The following is an 18,790-nucleotide window of genomic DNA, read 5'->3' as shown; positions in this document are numbered from 1 at the left end:
TAAAACACGGATACTGTGCCTGTCTTTGAGACAAAGTCTAAAGTCAGTTTTACTTTCAGTTTGTTTAATGTTGTGCTTCTTACTGTTTCTCTGGCTGGACCACTGCTATCTTCTTCTGCTTCTGGCCTGCAGAACGAATCAATGAGACTTTGTGTTAAGCTGTCACTGCATGGCAAATTTACATTTGTGTATATTTGTGTGTCTACGTACAGACAGGTTTGATTGGAGGGGTCAGAGGGTAAGCGTTGGCCTCGCACCAGCCGACAGGGAAGATGTCCATGGACTCGACATCCACGATGCACTCTGACAGAGGCTTCGGCACACCTGGAGATGGGCAGACAGCGGAAGGAAAGCAGGGGTGAGGGAACTGTCACACATATACAAACTGCTGTTTTTTTTCTCTACCCCATCTTCACTCTGGGACACAGCAGGAGTCCCTGACACTTAATCCTCACTGCACGCACACACTCACACACAAACGAATGTACCTTCCAGTCGGAGCCACAGCAGGCGTCCTCTGACCTGTGTGACCTGAGCCACACACACCTCAGCCGGTCGGTGAGGGTTCACTGCCTCCAGCCACATGTCCTTGGCAAAGTCTCTGCTCTGCCATGTCTGAACGCACACACACGAGGGGAAGAGAGAGGGCTTATTTTACATTCAGAGCAGGGATCTAACCTGAGGTAACCTGAAGCCAGGTTCAGATTACAAGACCTTCAAACTGATTTAACCCTTATTTTCCACTTGAAGGACTTCAAACAAGGTGCTGTAACAGGGATTTTGTAGGCTCATTGCATGTAACACAGTGTCAGATGGGTCTAATAAGTTCCTGTTTACAATATGTGTCTCACTGTAGAGTGTCAACTGTTATGTAAACCTGAAAAAGAATAAAACACTGATAAAACGTTCTTTGAGTGTTTCTGCTGTTTTCACAGTGTACTAACATAAATAAATATTTAAAAACAAGTTTTAAAAGTGATATAAATGGGAAAGAATTGAAAGTACAGAATGTTTTGCATGCATCATCCAAATGCAAATATCGTTTGCTTTTTTAACTTCACCAAAACAGAATAAAGTGGTAGACACTGCTCTCGATCATTTCATGCATTTTCTGCCTGGTGCTCATTGGTGCAAGCTTCTTCTGTTCCCAAACTGTGTGATTGGGACAGTGGGGCACAGTGGCGGTAAAGACAATTACAGCAGTGAAAGTGCAGGCAATGGCTTTGCACTTCAGATCGCAACTTACAAGATATGTTAAAAACCTCTGAGCTTGTTGGGACAGTGGGATTTAAAGCAGATGACACTTGAATAAAACCATAAAGCAGCACCAATTGTGTCTTCTGTCTCTGCTGCCACTATGCTATCCTGAAGTGTTGTGTTGTTTCGGTCTTCAATTTGGTTTTAAAATGTTTGCAGGAACCCTACTGAAAAGCAGCTTCCTCTGTACTAACAACGCTCCCATCAAAACATAGGCTGAACCATCAGGAGTGTCCCAGTTTACATCTCTTCACCCCATGCTTACATCAGGAAAGCAGGCGTCAGGAGCTGCTTCTGTCCCGCTCTGCTTCAGGTAGTCAGCCCAGTCAAAGTCCTGGCCCTCGTAGGCCCGAGGCCTCTCCAGACCCACGCCGTTCTTCATACACCACTGGACAGGCAGGATGCCAGGCGAGTTGGCATGACACACCACAAAGTGTGGCTTGGCTTCAGCAGAGAGGTCATCCAACATCACCTGGAAGTAGAACTCATTGTAGACCTGAAGAGTAAACAGAGGGAGAACATTTAATCTCTTCCTAACACAATGATTTCAACACACGTGTAAAAGAGATTATAGACGACAAATTTACTCTCCATCTTTTAAATGCTTAGACAGAGCAAATTAAAAGAAAAAAGATTTCAAGTATGAAGGCATCCTTGGTAATGTACAATTATTCTTGTGCCACACTAGTCTGCCAGTGTTTTAAGCCGCTGGATCTACCCTGTGAAACAATAAAGGCCAACTAATTATAAAATTTTAAATCATAACATTGAGCACAGTATGTACTATCTAAGCTGCTTTGCTTTCCCCCTGTACGATGCTTTTCTTTGTGTTTAGTAAATTAGGAAGAAATGTGTTCATCATGGAACAATTTAATAAAATACATTAAAAAAAACGGTATTATATAGTTAGAATAATGTGCAAATGATTGGTAGTTTTACTGCTCAAAAATCAATTAATATTTTTAATTAATGTGTAAAAAGGAAGATAAAACCCAAATTCATGTCTAAGAAAGGTTCCAGTTGATTCCAGTGGTGCAGAGGAAGGCCTCGTCCATGGAAAAACATTTAAAAAATCCAATGCTTCACTAATAACAGAAGCTGACGAATGCTCTGTTTTGTTTTTTTTAGATAAGCCATTGTTCTCAGAGCCTTTCTGCGTGACTCACCTTTGTGACAGAAACAGGGCAGATCTGGAGCTGCTCCCATGGAGAAACCATCTCCAGCTTCATACCCATCTTGAAGGAGTGCTTGGGCAGGTCTACATGGTCCTGACACAGTAAAGTCAAGATTTTTAGACAAATGTGCTCCACTTTTGATCACTCACTCACTCTCACACACACACACACACACACACACACACACACACACACACACACACACACACACACACACACACACACACACACACACACACACACACACACACACACACACACTCCATGTAGGTCATTCAGACCCAGCTGGGTGGCCCTATAATGAATGAAGCATTCTGCGAGGCTTGATTCATGCTGCTGGCGATCATTGTGATGAATTAAATATAGTTTTTTGCCTCGCACATTGTTTTTCTAGCACCATGACACCTTTTTTACATTCAATTTGGTGTTGATAAGGTTGTGTTTCCTGTATCTCTTTGTTTTTTTTACCTTCTCTATTCCAACTGACTCAAAGTGTAATCAGTACATCCTGTATCACACGGTACTTTCTTGGTTTCACAAGAAAACACACTCAGATCTTCTTTGAAGGGTGTGTTTTCTGTTGTTTGTGATGACACACAATAAACTGTATTATGTAAGAAGGTTTTAGGTAATGCCGTGACTTTTTGCCTTTACTACGCTTATTCACTGAATGTAAGCAGGCTTCTATTTCTTCTATTCTCTTCTATTTATTCTAGCCTTTCCGGTTGGTAGGACCGTGTCATGTGGGCTGCTTTGGTAATTTAAATCTCTTATTTCTAAGATTTTTCTTTCACACTTTTACTCATCTGTTATGTCCGTATTGGATTCATTTCAGTTTCTGCACCCTCTTACTTGTGCAGAGCTCTATCAAAACCTAACATTAGCTGCAGGCATCTGTGTCTATGCAGCAGGTGCTCAAGCACAGCATTAGGAGGACGTCATCCAGCACAAAATCATTCCAGCTACACTCATAAACAGAGGAATGCAATTAATAAATTACACTTCATTTTTGCATTGACTCATATTAAAAGCACAGTTTAACGCTAAAGTTCTTAACCTTGAATAAGTTGGATTGGTTTGATCATAATTTGTTCTGGCTCTTCATCTCTAAAGTAAATTATTCCTTAAATATTTTTGTGAATGGAGATGGAAAATATTCAAATGATGCGGTGGAAAGAAGAGAGTTCAGCTGCTGCAGTTCCAATTAATCCACCCGTCCTCCTACTAAATGCTTTATTCGGTGCAGGGGGGGGGGGGGGGGGGGGGGGTCAGCTGAACATGAAAATGTTAAAGTTCCACAGATTTTTAATAACAGTTGAATAAATGGATGACTGAATACACAATTATTGAGATTTAATTGGCTTTCAAGGGCATTTCTTTTTTTCTGTAATTGGTACCAAGTAAGAAAACTTCCTGGAGATGTAAAATAAAGAGTTCCTATTCTTTCCTTATATCATAAATTAGCCATAGTTCACCTGGACCTGATCTTCCTGCAGGTCACTGAGCCTCACCTTGAACACCTCCAGAGGTAATGGATTCTTCTGTCCATCAAGCTGAGCATCCTCTAGAGCCTGCTGCCAGTCGGAGGTGCTCTTCGTAGACCTGAGCTCTGCGCGACAGATATGAGATTCTTTTTTTCTCAATTCAACAACTTTTTTCTTCAATTTAAAAACACAGACACACAAAGTCAACTGTTTGACAACAGTTATAGATCATAATTTGTCTTTATGACTTTGTCTTTACAAAAAACTTATAAACCGTTTGATGATTTAAATATTAAACCTTTAAGGATTAACTTGTCTCCTTATTTTCCGAGCAGGTGGTCGAACATTTAAACCCAGCATACCGCCTTGTCAGCATGAACCTTTACATCTTATGTTTTAAATGGCTTTAGGTAGTTCAAGCCCATTTTCTAAAGACATTTTATGAAGCAAAGTATTAACCAAGACAATAACAAGGACACACAGCATAGATAATATAATAATTTGTGATGAGAAGAAATGCCCAAAAACAAAAAACAAAACAAAAACAATGAGTATAATTAATTGGTATCTGGAAGTTATAATTTACTTGTAGATAAAAATGTAAAAGGTGAAAAAGTGCAAACTTATTAGACTCTCACCTGTTGGCGGTTCTAAGGTCAGGCAGTTTTCCTGGGCCCAGCCGAGGGGCCGGAGCCTGACGTCCAGATAGAACAGCCACGTGTCATGATCGTGGTACTCTTCAGAGAGGCCAGCATACCGCAGGCGGAGCCTCCCTCCAACGTTCTGGATGACTCGTACAGGCCAGTAAAGGTAAGGGTCTAAAAGGTCCTGAAGCTCCAACACCGATCCGTCGACAATCAGATCAACTGTGTTCTTGCCTCGTAGAGGCTAAAGGGGATGGACAGAGAAGAGTTTTTACTTATTAAATAAAATGAAAATAAAACACACTGGTCACAGAGATGGGACGTAGATCGACCCATCTCTGTGACCAGTGTGACCAATTTACCGGTCGATCTACGTCCCTACCCTCACCTATGGCCACGAGCTGTGGGTAGTGACCGAAAGAACGAGATCGCGGATACAAGCGGCGGAAATGAGCTTCCTCCGAAGGGTGGCTGGCCTCTCCCTTAGAGATAGGGTGAGAAGTTCGGCCATCCGGGAGGGGCTTAGAGTAGAGCAGCTGCTGCTCCACATCGAAAGGAGCCAGCTGAGGTGGTTCGGGCATCTGGCAAGGATGCCCCCTGGGCGCCTCCTGGGTGAGGTGTTCCAGGCATGTCCCACCGGGAGGAGGCCCCGGGGCAGACCCAGGACACGCTGGAGAGATTATATCTCTCGGCTGGCCTGGGAACGCCTTGGTATTCCCCCGGACAAGCTGGAGGAGGTGGCTGGGGAGAGGGAGGTCTGGACCTCTTTGCTTAGGCTGCTACCCCCGCGACCCGACCTCGGATAAGCGGATGAAGATGGATGGATGGATGGATGGTCACAGAGATGCTATAAAGGCTAGCTTAATGATCGAATCAAACCTCAGTGGAAAGAGTTTGCGTGTTATCCTTAGATTAAGATGAGAAAAAGAGGTATCTAAACAGGATGTTGAGCTTGAAAACGAAACAGTTTTAGGTTTAGATGATCACACCGGCATCCAGACCTGCTAATTATCCTGCTCTCACAGATGTCAAGAAGTACAACAAGAACTTGTTATTGAGTGTTAATTAGGATACAAATCTCAAAACTTGCCAAAACACTTTAATTTACCTGCTTTGACAAAGTGTTAGAGAGGGTGCAAGTTTTTTTTAAGTGTTTCTATTGAATTGAATGGAATGAAATGCTTTGCTTTTATGTTGCTGGGAGGTGCATTCACTTTGCTGTCTTCAGCTCAAGACAATAATTTGAGATTTTGAGAAATCTATTTAGACCTCAGATAAAAATGATGTATGCTGATTAATGTGTCAGATCATGTCTTGGAAAACGTGGTCGGTGGGGAGGTTTTAGGTTTGTTTTTTTTTTAAACAAATAAACACAATCAGCTAATTAAGAAGCCGACTTTCGATGATTTTAACTAAATGTCCGTGTACATGTGCACATAAAGAAAGAAAACCCTCACATGTAGAAAGAGCTTAAATTTTCTCTCGTCTGCAGTAATGCTGCCATCACTCCAGAAATACCTGCAAATTTTATCAAACATCTTGAATTATTAATGACTTCTCTCCAATCGTTTACACTTGCAAAGCTATCCAGCGGACCTGACTGGACCATCTGGAGTTTGGCTAGCAGGATCTGAACTTATGTTCTTATATTTGGCCTCTGCTTTATATCAGTCTTGCAGGTGCAGAATGCAAACATGCTCCACACTCTCACAGCTGATTTCTATTCTGTCACAAAACATAATCAAAAGAGGCCCGTTATTTTCATTTTAAACTTCATATTTTTACTCTTGGACTCCACCAGTTGCTTCTTATGATTCAGAGAGCAAAATAATTATTTAACTATCTCCAATCTCCACCTGCCTTTAAGCCTGTTCTTTCATCTGAGTTTGACTTTTAAACTAAAGATTTGAAATAACCACATTTTTTCTTAAATTTGGGAAAAAATATTAAAATTGTAGAAAGTATAGGGTTAGGGTTAGTGTGTCATTGTGCTTCTCTTGCTTGTCTGTGTAAACACACACTCACCCCTTCCAGCAGGTTGGCCGGTGCCGTTCTGGCACCCGTCAGGTCCTGAATAAGGAACTCTGTCCAGTCGCTGTGTTTCTCCTTGATGGCTGCAAAGAAACACAAACAAAAAGCTGACACTGAGGAAACATGCACACAACTGTGCAATGGAAAGTGAGCACAAGGTGTGTTCTTGTATAGTGTTTAATTATTAAATGTGTGCAGAGCACCGTTAGATGTAGCCACCAGAGAACAGCATGCAGAGGAAGTGCATGCATACACTTGCAAATGCAAATGTTTCTGCCAATTCAGGTGTTTCAAGGCATAAAGCAGATGTGCAATATGTCACTAGGATGTTTGTGTGTTTGACTGATTTCAATAGTTATGCAAAACGAGTGACAAGAATATGTTTTTCTGCCTGGAAATGTCTCAAAAACGTCAATAGCCTCAATGTTTCTTAAGTCTGTCATGTGCAAAAGAGAAGTAAAGAAGACACCATATTTCATAGGCATTTGCAAAAATAAGCGCATAAAAATGAAAGACACTGACTAATGGCATACTAATGGTGTCGTTTCTGTAATAATGTGCAAAACAAGAGCTGCAAATCTGAGCAGAATAAATATAAATCTTTTAGTTCTGGCTCTTCATGGTGCTAAATGAGTATTTCTCTAGAGACAAATGGGAACAACCCCCCCCCAAAAAAAACCCCCAAACTGGTTTTGTCCAAAATTTTACATACGACATTCACCAGGATGCTTGTAGCTTCCTCTGTGAGCAGCAGAATGATGCACGAAGTCAAAATGACTGTAATGACTGAGGTCCTGCTGCCACAAGTTTGTTTCAGGTTTAATACCACAAATAAAAGTGGGACAAATCAGACCTCTAAGCGCAAGATTCAGAGTGTCTTTGAAAAAAAAAAAAAAAAAAAGGAGCACAAATACACTAAAACCCTGGGAAAAAAACCAAAAAACCAAAAACAACAAAAATGTCAGTTGTAGCATTAATTAGCATTTAAAGTTCTGGTTTTGATGAGTCAAACTGAAATTAGACTTGAACCATCAAAATCAGATAGGGGAACTACATGTTACGTAAGTCAAAGTGGTGATGAATACAACTGTCATTAGTCTGTGTTATGCACATAACTAGCATGGCACAGTTTTGAACTGTCTGGGTGCAAAAATGTGGATGGTTTCCATTTAATCGTGGAAAAAAAAACTAAAGCAATCCAACACAAAACCTTGCAACAAAGACTATCTGGATATAGAAACTGATTTGGGAAGGTTTTGATTCTGCTTTCACATGATTATTTGTTTAAAATTGTGACATTAATTCAAGCTCAATATCACAACCTTTAACAAGGTTTTGGATGTAAAGCTAGGCTGCTGTGTTAGACTGAACTTTAACTGTATGCACCTAATAAATTGGCTAAGCATAGCAAGAGAATAATACAGGTAATGTCAGTCATAGACAGTCTTGAAAAGACTTTCATGGGTATGGCAAATCAAATCAAATGTCCCTACAGAGCAGATTTAAATCGTTGCCTTTTAAAAAAACATGCAAGATTGATTATATAATTAAAACCATTTACTTAAAACAATAAAACTCTCAAATCCAAACAAAAAAATGTAAAAAAAAAAAAAATGTTTTAAGGTAGTTCATAAATGTGTAGCTGGAATGAAAACACTGGTGAAAAAAGGTGTTTTTATTCCAGTGCTATGGAACAAAAGCCCCAATGCAGCTTACCTACTGACCTCAATTGAGGTACAGTATACGCTGTTGATTTCTAGGAAAACCTGTGTCACAGTAACAGAAGAGTAGTTCTGTACTGTACGCATTCAGAGGACAACCACTGCCTGGCTTCACAGACATAATAAAAAGTTCTTATAACCTTTTTCCCTGTTTTGCTTGCATCCATTAGTACCTTGCAGCAAATATACAAATGATTTCAGAAAACCTGAGTATAGTCAGTTGCAGTCATCTAGTCCAGAAGATTTTAATGCAGTAATACCAGCGTCTATACCCTCAGGAAAGAGGATGTACCGGGAAAAAGAAACAACCTTTTACCACTGAACTGATTTGTTTATCAAATGTCAGTTGAAATGACACTGGGCAGCATGTGTATGACTGTTGATTATTGACTGCCCTAAGCTGATAGTTATATTCAAGGTTGTTTGTCGTATTTAGTTCTCTGTAATTGAGTAATTAAAGGATTAATTTGCCTTCTGGGTCGCATTTCCTTTCTATCCATCTCCTTACTTTCTACTGGAATGATTATGTGTAACTATCCTCTCAAAAGATGACCCCATATCTGTGAACAACAGTTCTTTCTTGCCTTTTCCTAAAGAGAAAAAACTTTTCTTTCAAAAATGCAGAGGATCTAAATAGCAACTGAAAGATTAAATTAACTGTTTGGCTAATTAGAAGGAAAGGATGAGCCTGAAACATATAAAACACAAATGAGGTCAATTTCAAATATGGATGCCAGTTTTGTGTAATCATGTCCACCTTCAACCAAAGACTGACTTATGTCAGATCTAAGAGGAGACAATAAAGACTGTTTTCCTTCAATAAAATGTTCAAAAATATGTAACTAAATATTTATTTTGCAAGTTTTTATTAATGCAAAGTAGGTTGTGTTTAATTAGATACTATTCACTTACATTTTTTGACATTAAAACTATTTGTCTTAATGTAAGTAATCCTCCCTAGAGGTTTCATGGTGGCATCCATTCAAAGACCGTTCAAAGATTTCCCTTTGTAACATTCTTTGACTCCAATCTCAACAAAATAACAATTTTAAACTGGGCTTTTTACAATGTTCTGATGTTTACTCTTGAAAAACATGCAAATTAATATATATTTAAATTGATTTTTGTTTATTATACACGCAAAATGGCTTATTTGTATTTTTTTTAAAAAACCTTGATGCACACTATGTTTACTCAAGTTATTAAAAAGCACAAGGTTGTTATTTTTGCACTGCCAGCTTAAGAACTGCTTCTTTAACGTCGACCTGAAAGTAGGTGTGCTTGCTTTAAAACAATGGTTAACACATTAGAGGTGAATCCCCACAACGTTTCCGCAATAAAAATAGATCTGTGCCTGCACAGCATGTCTTCTATCAGCACACACAAATGCATACACTGATAGATGAATACGCCACACTGACCAAAGCTTCAAAACCATGCTAACAAGCCAAGTTAAAATAAATTTGCATGGGAACTTGTGGCTTTCATATGCTTCCTGCTTCCCATAGTGGAACAGTGTTATATAATGCCTGCTTTGCTTTTCATTTGCTTTTGACTCTTGATTAAAAAAAAAAAAAACAACCTAAAAAAACCTTCCTTTTCCCAAAACACAGAGCTTCCATTCAAATGAATTTTATGGATACATTTTTAATGTTTTTCCCGTTAGTCACTTACAGAAATAAAAGAAAAAACGCAGACACTTGTTGGAGTTACTGAAACATACCAAATGAGTCATAGTTGCAGAATGACTGCAATGCGCTGTGAGAACTGACATTCCTTGCAGCACTGATTAGCATCAAGCTGAAGTGAAAGAAGAAAAAATTTCTCCATACACTGAAACATGCCACTGCGCATGAAGGAAAATGGGTTGTGAAGTTAGCTTCTGTGGCAGTTCAGTGAAAGCATTGTTGCTGAATCATTTTTGTTTCTGTTATATCCAGGTTTTGTATCACCTCTGTCTTGTTATTCCTAAGTCAACATCAGCAGGAGAGTTTTAGACACAGTAGTTAAAGTTTGTTGGGAGCTTTTTTCCAGCAAAGAAAAACTTGGAGTCATGGTAAAAATAAAGTACACTCTCTGTCAGGTCAAAGGTTTTACTTATTAGGACACAATAAAAACAAAAGCTGCGTCTTAAAATGAGGTAAATACAAGCTATGACCTGTAAGAATGAAACCAAACATGACATATTACAGTGCTGTTCTTTATTTCTCAAAAATAAAGCCAAAATGCAGAAAGCAATGTGTGAAAACTCGCTCCACCCCATGATTTAGCAGTTTGTAGAGAGACTTTAAGCAGCAGTTACTTGAAGTAACTGCTTTCTGTATGACTCTCGCATCTTTGTTCAGGACTTTTGACCAACTCTTCTTTAAAACACTGTTTCAGGTTTGCAGGCATTTGTTTGTGCACAGCTCCCTTTTGATCTCGCCACTACATTTCAATCAGGTTGAGGTCTGGACTTTGATTTGGTCATTTCAGCACTCTGCTTCTTCTCATTTTCAGTCTTTCTGTTCTAAATTCACTGCTGTGCTGGGGATCATTGGATCAGTGATCAAGAAGTGCAAACACAAAATTACCATCAGAATCATGAAGCGTACACATTGCTCTATTTTATTTTCACCACTGTATCTATGCTAGTAAATCAGAGTCATTCTGAGACAACAGGCATGTGTGATCTGCATACCACCAACCCCCCAATTCTCTATACAATATAATTACCCCTGAGTCTTCAACAAAAAGAAGCAAACAGGTGGGGCACCTACACACATTTATTTAAAAGTAAAGATTTTCAGCATCTGTTGGATAGAAATTAGAGTTTAAGTGATGACCTCCAACAGTTTTATGTGCAATTTATAAATGAATCTTTTGTGATAAGGTGAGACGAGATAACAAACACTGGAATGTATTTAAATTAAAAGGGTAAAGTCTACATTTACATATTGTTTTATTTACTTGCAATTTGCTTCCGTCCATGTTATTATTGTTGATATTATTGTTGTTATTATTACTACTACTGCTCCTACTACTAATATTATTAACACTATTATGAGTAGCAGTAGTAGTGGTAGCATTCATTTTGGAAAAGTGTTTTCTAGCATAGCTAGCCCTTCCTTTATTTGTACATATAGCCAGAGGGACTTCTACATTTGTTTATAAAGTACGAATAAATTTACGTATGAAAATCACTGATTTGGATGCATGATTTAGGCTTGTGTTTCTAGAGAACCATCATCCTGCCGCACAACCCAATTCTGGTCAAGCTTTACCGGTCAGACAGGTGGTCTCTAATACTTTGCTAAACAGAGGTTTTCATGGTTGATTCAGTGACTGCGAGGTGCCAACGTCCTGTGGCTACACAACAAGCCAAAATCATCACCGTTCCACCACCGTGCTGACAGCTGCTATGAGGAGATTTCACTGATGTGCTATACTTGGTTTCCACCAAACGTAACCCTGAACATTTTACGTCTTTACTTTGGTCTCATCTGTTATGGTTTTGTCGAGCTCTAACTAGACTTCTTGTTTTGTTTTGTTTTAGAGAGAAGACACTTTCTCCTGACAGCCATACTTGTTCAGCATTTTTCTGAACTTTAACATTTAACATGATGGCGTAGGCCTTGAGATGTTGCTCTTAGGTTTATTAGTGTTTTCTCTGAGCATTGCACGGCCTGACCTTGGGGTGAATTTGCTGAGATGACCAGTCCTGGGAAGCTTGGGAACCCTCTTGAATGTTTTCCACTTGTGAATAATCTTTCTGACTGCAGAATGATGGAATTCAAATTGTTTAGAAATAGCCTTACATCTGTTCCCAGGCTGATGGGCAGTTGCTTCACTAAGATTATTGCTGCTGTCTTTCCTTCTTGGCGATATGTTAACACAAATCTGAAAGCTCCAGACCAGCAAAACTTCGGCTTTAATAGAGATGCTCACATCTGCTGATGATCCATTAATCAAGTCAATCAAGTTTGATTAGCAGAGCATAGCTGATTCCTACCGTCTTAATTTCAATGGAAGCAGTAAAGGTGGACTGAGTTTTTCACATACTGCTTCTGCATTTCAGTTAAATTTCTGTTAAATAAATAATTACACAGTGTAAAATATCATGTTTTGTAGTTCATCTAAGATTGTATCTACCTAGTTTTAAGACCTGCTAAGCACCTGGATGTTTGTATTATGTCCTGAAAGGTAAAGCCTAGAATTTAAACCATGACTGTATGTTCAAACTTTATGTTTCTGAAGGCACTTTAAGTAGGAACTAAACAGTTAGTTAATCCAGAAACATTACGAAAACAAAAACAGAGACATGCTACGCTCTTTTCCCCAAATAGCCAATCATTTCCTGCACACAGGTAAATCAGAAAAAAATGGGCCAATTACATCGTTTCACTGATTCACACAATTAAGATTCAAAACAGTTACAGCGATGTGGTGGTGGATATCGTAAACAGGTAGGTGAGTGTCCTTATTGTTTTTCTTCTACCACTCCATCCACTGCTTAACAGAGTGCTCCAGAGGGATGAGTCAGAGTTGCTGATCGTCACAGCAATTTCAACTAACAAGTAAGTGAAATCACAATACTGTAAAACGTTGTGCATGTTTAGTAGAGGTATAATTTGAGGATAAGCTTTCAGAGCGTATTCATCAGATTTGAGTGTTAACTCTTTATATACAGCGTTTGTGCTCAGGTGACCACAAAGTTATATTGTTTTCAAGTGTTCAGTGAGAAGGGCGCTACAAGTATTTCTCAATATCCAATTCAGACGGCTGCCCAGTGGTAATGTTTGCTTCTGCATGTAATTTAGTTAAACCGAGACTAAATTTTGCCACAGCAGTATTTGAAGATCAAGTGAAAAGAACGTGTTTGTATTTGTTCTGTCATGAGTTTGTTCAAGTAACTCAGTTTTTGTTTTTCTGTTTCAGACCCCATGTCTTCTTTTAAAGTCTCAACTTTCATCTTTTTCACACCTATTAGTTGAGTCAAATTCATGTGAGGATATCCCCCCCCCCCCCCCCCCCCCCAAGTATAAGTTTCTGGTCAGAAGCCTCTTATGAAGGATTAGAAATGGAGCAATTAACATTTCTGATAGGAAGTTGATATGAGCACACGACTGCCATGTTCTTAGGAAATTAAATATACTAAGATTTGATCATTTTATTACATTTGCTAATCTTTAAGTCAATTATAAATTCTACCTCGGGTTCCCGGCAACCTTGTAAGTCTACTTAACTTTGGGCTGAGCAGCACACAGAGCATCTAGTGGGAACATTAAGGTACCATTATGTAAAAAAAAAAGATCATTTGGGCAAACAAGATGTTCCTTATCTGAAGGACTCAATCTGCATCCTGACTGGGATCATTCATGCAGTCATGAATGATGTCCAGCTTCTGGACCTGTGGAGCGTCATTCTCTGAGTTTGTGCCTTCTAGTGTTTTTTCTGTCGTCATTTTGTGTTAAGTTCTGAGTCTTAAAATAACACATGCCTCCATTTTTAATGTTTGCTTGTTGAAAGCACTTCTGTAGTATTCTTTGGTATCTGATTAATCTCATCATGTCCCGTAGAGGGACAGGAGAGCGTTTCCTCTCTTTTTGTGTTTCACATGCAAAGATTTTATTAAAACAACTTGTTCACAGTTTAAAGAGCTAAAATTTCCCATAAACGAGTGAAACAGCAGAGAGTCTGTTTTCAGCTCTTGCAGGCCTGATATTCTCATATTTCTTCTTTTAATTTTTAATGTGTGCTTTTTTGTTTTTTTAGGTGCAGCTTTTCTTTTACCCTTCACTGTTTTGTATGGAAGCCCGTTTCCGCCACTAAAAAAAAAAGGATCCATAACTCAAAATTTCGAGTTATTTTCTTGAAATTTCGAGTTAATATGTCAAAATTTCAAGAAAGTAACTCGAAATTTTGAGAAAAGCAACTCAAAATTTCGAGTTAGCACTGCCAATCAGTAATCTACGTGAATGACGTCATTTCCTTCTTACCCGGAAGCTGAAGCCCTCAGCTACAAATGCTACAGCTAAGCTACCGGTATTACATCCAGTCGTGAATGCACAGATTGCTGAATGTTTTCAGCCTGGCTTCACAAATGATGAAATCCCTGTGTTATTTGCTGAATCACATGGTGTTACTATCAGCAAACGTACTCGCGAAAGCGCCAATTTGTTGGGATCCGTTTTTGAGTGCGCGTGCCTCTGCGCCATATGCTTCCGGGTGTATATTTTTGATTGGCAGAGCTAACTCGAAATTTTGAGAAAGGTAACTCAAAATTTTGAGTTATATTTCTCGAAATTTCGAGTTATTTTCTCGAAATTTCGAGAAATATAACTCGAAATTTCGAGTTCTGGATACTAGCTTCTTTTTTTTATTTAGTGGCGGAAACGGGCTTCCATAGTTTTGCTCTGCAGATGTTTACTACAACGGTAGTGTTGTTGATGTAATCAACAGAGTGAGACGTTGTGGCTTTTAAGACAAGAAAAAAAAATGTTCACCCATTGCACACATAGATCGAAATGTTCCCACAGACCTTCTCAATATGGGAGAGGACTGTCAATCTGTTATTAACTAAAGTCTAAATCTTTCTTCACTTTCCTCTCATTGAACATTGTGTAGTTCTTTAGGAAAAGCCCTCGTTCAGCCCTCGCTACTGTTTGGAAACGTGCTTCGAACAACAGAGGTTAGCTCCATGAGGGCTCTGAATTTTAAATAGATAATTGACTTGTGAGCCCAAGTCAATAAATCCTCTCCTGGTTTTGCACTCCAGAGGTCCGGCCTGAATCAAATCAACAACCCTGGAACTTTCTGGTAAATGAATCAATGGGTCAGCACAGGAGGAGCAGCTTCCCTGTGCGTGAACAGTGAACATGTGTGCGGCCCGACGCTCTCTCCTTACCTGCCTAATAATAGTGTTTTCTTCTCTTGCTGCTGCTGGAGGTTTGCAATGACAAACACACACACAGTGGCTGAATGCACTCCTCTGTTGATCTCAGGTGGTGCAGAAATAGATAAACTATTTTTACAGATCCTACTGAGATTAGTCATGAAGCCATTTAAAGCTCAGCCGGAGCTGCAGAAGCTGAAAGGTGCAAACTTCACCCTCCTTCGCCCTTAGTCCTCTCTCACCTCCCCCCTTCCACACCCAGCTTGCAGTTTCATTATACTCTAACGCTTTGTATACAAATAATTATTTATTTTTGCTTGCTTTCCATCCCAAAGGCAGCAGACACAGAGAGGTGAAAGCCCGAGTTTCACACAACAATAAGTGCATAATTAACCTTGCGGGAGGAGATCCTCAAAACACACCCCTCCTCCTCCCTCATGCCACTACATATCTCAGCACCAACCCCCTCCTACCCTCTCTCTTTCTCTCCCTTAGAGGCCTAGCTGGCTGAAGTCTCCAAGCAACTATCTAGCTTTAAAAAAAAAAAAAGAAGAAGAAGCAAAAACAAATATGAATATGAAATGTGATATTTGCATCCGCTCATCTCTGTAAACAAACCAGCCTCTGTGCACAGGGCTCATTTAAAAGCTTTACTTTGGCTAATCAATGTTATATTTAAGGAAAAGAGACGGTTTCTGCATTTTCAGCTGCAATCGCAGCAGTGCAACAGATTCTAATCAGAGTTAATGGGAGCAAATTACACGCGATTCCCCCCTCCTGTCCTATCCACTCATTATGCACTGGCATGGAGATGTGCAGCCCTCAAAGCACACGACAATTCAACTTCCAGTGTAACCGACGGGCTCTCCAAACAGGCCATAATGACCACAGCGAACGGGCACACGTGAAGTGGCATGCAGCGTAATTTGAGTGTTTATCGAGAGACGTATTGCTGTCGTGCTTGGCCGGCCAGTTTCAGGCGCCATATTGTTAACATTTTTATTGACCTATTCATGGCAGTGGAGGGGATATTAAAGCAATTTGTGTAAATATGATTACCTTAGCGGTAAGCAGTAAGAGCCCCCCAGGAGCCGGACACATACAGTAAAGATATGTGCGTGCACGCGCGTGTGTTTGTAACTGTGTACTTCAGTTTTGCTGTAAACTGCTTTTAACACTGTGCTCTAATTCATGAAAAACCACCTAGTCTCAGAGTCCTTATGGAAATGCAGTCTAATCATGCAGAAAGCAAATAAACACAAATTAGCTTTTCTATAATCTATCAGAGAAACACACACAGACACACACACGCGCAACTGTTGTAAGTTTATGCAAATCTGGAGGTTACAGCAGGGAGCCGTGGTGAAGTATCTATCTGACTTCAGCCACCTTGTTTTACAGGAATTTTGCTCCTGCTGGATTTCAGTATAAGGTTGGAGTTTGTCAGACATCACAAGATTAGTCATTTATTTTGAGTTAATATGAACCGTGAGAGATGTTTTACTGGTGCGTTTTATAAATTCTTTCCAGTCGTACGACATCAAATGATGGCACTTTTTTTCCCCTGCCAAGCCCAGCCCGTTAAAAATCACTCCCTCCACATCCGTTTCAATGTGGGGAAAAAACAAAACAAAAAACAAACACTGTTTCGTCTTTTATTATCATTTCTATAACTGTAGGATAACCTGCAGAACTTCAAGCTGTTTTGAGTATTTGTGATTTAATGCACAGAATTTGTATTTGTTGCTTTTTGTCTGCTCCTCCTGCACTTTTCCTCCCTTCTGCTTCGCTTTTCATTTTCCTTTTTGATTGTTTAAGGGGAAAGCTTACATCAAATCACATCCGTATCTAGTGCACTTTGTACAGCTCTTCTAATCTCGTTTTTACCTAGCTGGATAAAAGAGTTAGTGGAAAGAAAAGCTCAGTAACTGTTTTCCTTGTGAATCTGTTCTTTAAAGTCAAAAAATAAATAAACAAAAATAAAAACATTCAGTTGTAAAATGTAAATTTTTAGGTGTTGAGCTCACAGTGAAGGAAAACAACCAATTGTAAACCATCATCTTCAACTTTCAGAAACTGAAATGTACTATTTGTTACCATTTTGTAAGGTTGTATAGACAAACTGATGATTCAAAAACTTAAAAAGGATCTGTTTTGTTAATCGGTACAATAAACTATTTTGGGATCTTTAATGAAAGCAAAGTATTTTTGAGTGGTAGCAAAGCAAAGCAAACCCAATCAATCAGCTGTCCTTTGCATTTTTCTCCCCACAATGCAATTGTAAGCCTGAATGCAGCCTCTTACAACACGACAATACAACTGACACAAAGACACACACACACAGCAAGGAAAACAGGTCTATCTCAGAGCGTCATCTCCAGCCGGCTCAGGCAGGAAGCAATGTGGTGAATTCAATATGCAAATGATCTCCATCAGGATTTGTTCAGCGAGCAGCTACCTTCCCACATAACTAAACTTGTTATGTACAAGGCTTTTTATGTGAATGGATAAATGTATACTCACATAACACATGCGGACACACGAACACGCACATGCACTCACACAGAATTACATACATGCACATGAGACAATGAGTTCACAGGAGCAGCTCGACTGCCTGAACAGGCCTCGTTTTCTCACTCTGACCCCAAAGCTTCAAAAAGAGTGAAACTTTCACATGTGTCTATTGTGGTCTCAATTATACTCTCACTGTCTTCAACCACTAATTTGTCGGCTCACCTGCAGACGTGACAGAAAACAAGTTCTACATTTACCTGTCAAAACTTTGCTTCTTCAACTAGCATGAGCATTTTAATTGGAGCAAAATTTCCAAATGAAATGTGTTTGTTTGTAATTTAGCACGACGCAGCTAATTATAAGCTGATTTTCCAACAGCGGGAGCGGAAATAGGACATTACAGGCGAAGTGGAAAGAAACAGTTCACCCCTCTTACACGGTCTTTGAGATGACTTTTTTATTTCTAGAAATAAGCAAATTATGGGAGAGAAGTGCTCGCAGTTCTTTCAAAAAAAAAAAGAAGAAGAAAAGAAGATGCTGATTAAAATAGGCGCTGATTTTAGGAGCACATTAGTTAGCAAAGCAGCATTTCAAGTGAAGGACTGTGTATGTGTGCAAGTTTCATGACTGAATAAGCAAGTTTGACAAGGGATTAAGGTGTGTTTGGTCGATGTGGTTTGTCCAAGCAAATCAAATATGTAAATGAACTGGTTTCAGGTTTTTCACAACCTGGAAACAAACTAAGGTGAAACGGTTTTCTGAGGGAGTCCTGAATTGTAGAAGTGAGCCTCATGTGAGAAATTTTACAAACGACTGTGCTCCTGCTTAATGTAGGCCAGCAGCACCAGTCAGGCAATCAGGAGGAGTCATTGTGAAACTCTGAAGAGAGCAGAGCAGAAAAAGGAAAATCACAGCCACATTTTAAATCTCATCTTAAAGCTTTTTACGTAAAAGCCTTTCCCTGTGCTTGAACTGTTCTCTGTAATAATGAAACCTTCAAAATGTGCAAATTTAACAGTCTCCTGAGATGCTGCGTTTCCTGGAGCTATCACTGGTTCAGAGATCTGAAGTAAAATTCCTGCTTCCA

At 39.4% G+C, this 18,790-nt stretch overlaps 1 protein-coding gene across 5 annotated transcripts in view; it reads right to left on the bottom strand.

Annotated features, from left to right (window-relative positions):
• Positions 1 to 18,790, bottom strand: part of sfmbt2 (Scm like with four mbt domains 2) — a 63,246-nt gene that overhangs the window by 19,794 nt on the left and 24,662 nt on the right. For all 5 annotated transcript variants that reach the window (XM_024805718.2, XM_004569993.5, XM_076875670.1 and 2 more), the window contains 8 exons: positions 6,586 to 6,674; positions 4,555 to 4,804; positions 3,944 to 4,041; positions 2,424 to 2,525; positions 1,523 to 1,753; positions 489 to 615; positions 211 to 324; positions 84 to 126 (listed from right to left, as the gene is read on the bottom strand). In XM_024805718.2, the coding sequence (XP_024661486.2) occupies positions 84 to 126; positions 211 to 324; positions 489 to 615; positions 1,523 to 1,753; positions 2,424 to 2,525; positions 3,944 to 4,041; positions 4,555 to 4,804; positions 6,586 to 6,674 (1,054 nt within the window). The remainder of the gene's footprint in view (positions 1 to 83; positions 127 to 210; positions 325 to 488; positions 616 to 1,522; positions 1,754 to 2,423; positions 2,526 to 3,943; positions 4,042 to 4,554; positions 4,805 to 6,585; positions 6,675 to 18,790) is intronic.

This window comes from Maylandia zebra, linkage group LG17 (assembly GCF_041146795.1).
Source record: "Maylandia zebra isolate NMK-2024a linkage group LG17, Mzebra_GT3a, whole genome shotgun sequence".
NCBI classification, from domain to species: Eukaryota; Metazoa; Chordata; class Actinopteri; order Cichliformes; family Cichlidae; genus Maylandia; species Maylandia zebra.
This window is presented reverse-complemented; position numbering and strand designations above follow the sequence as displayed.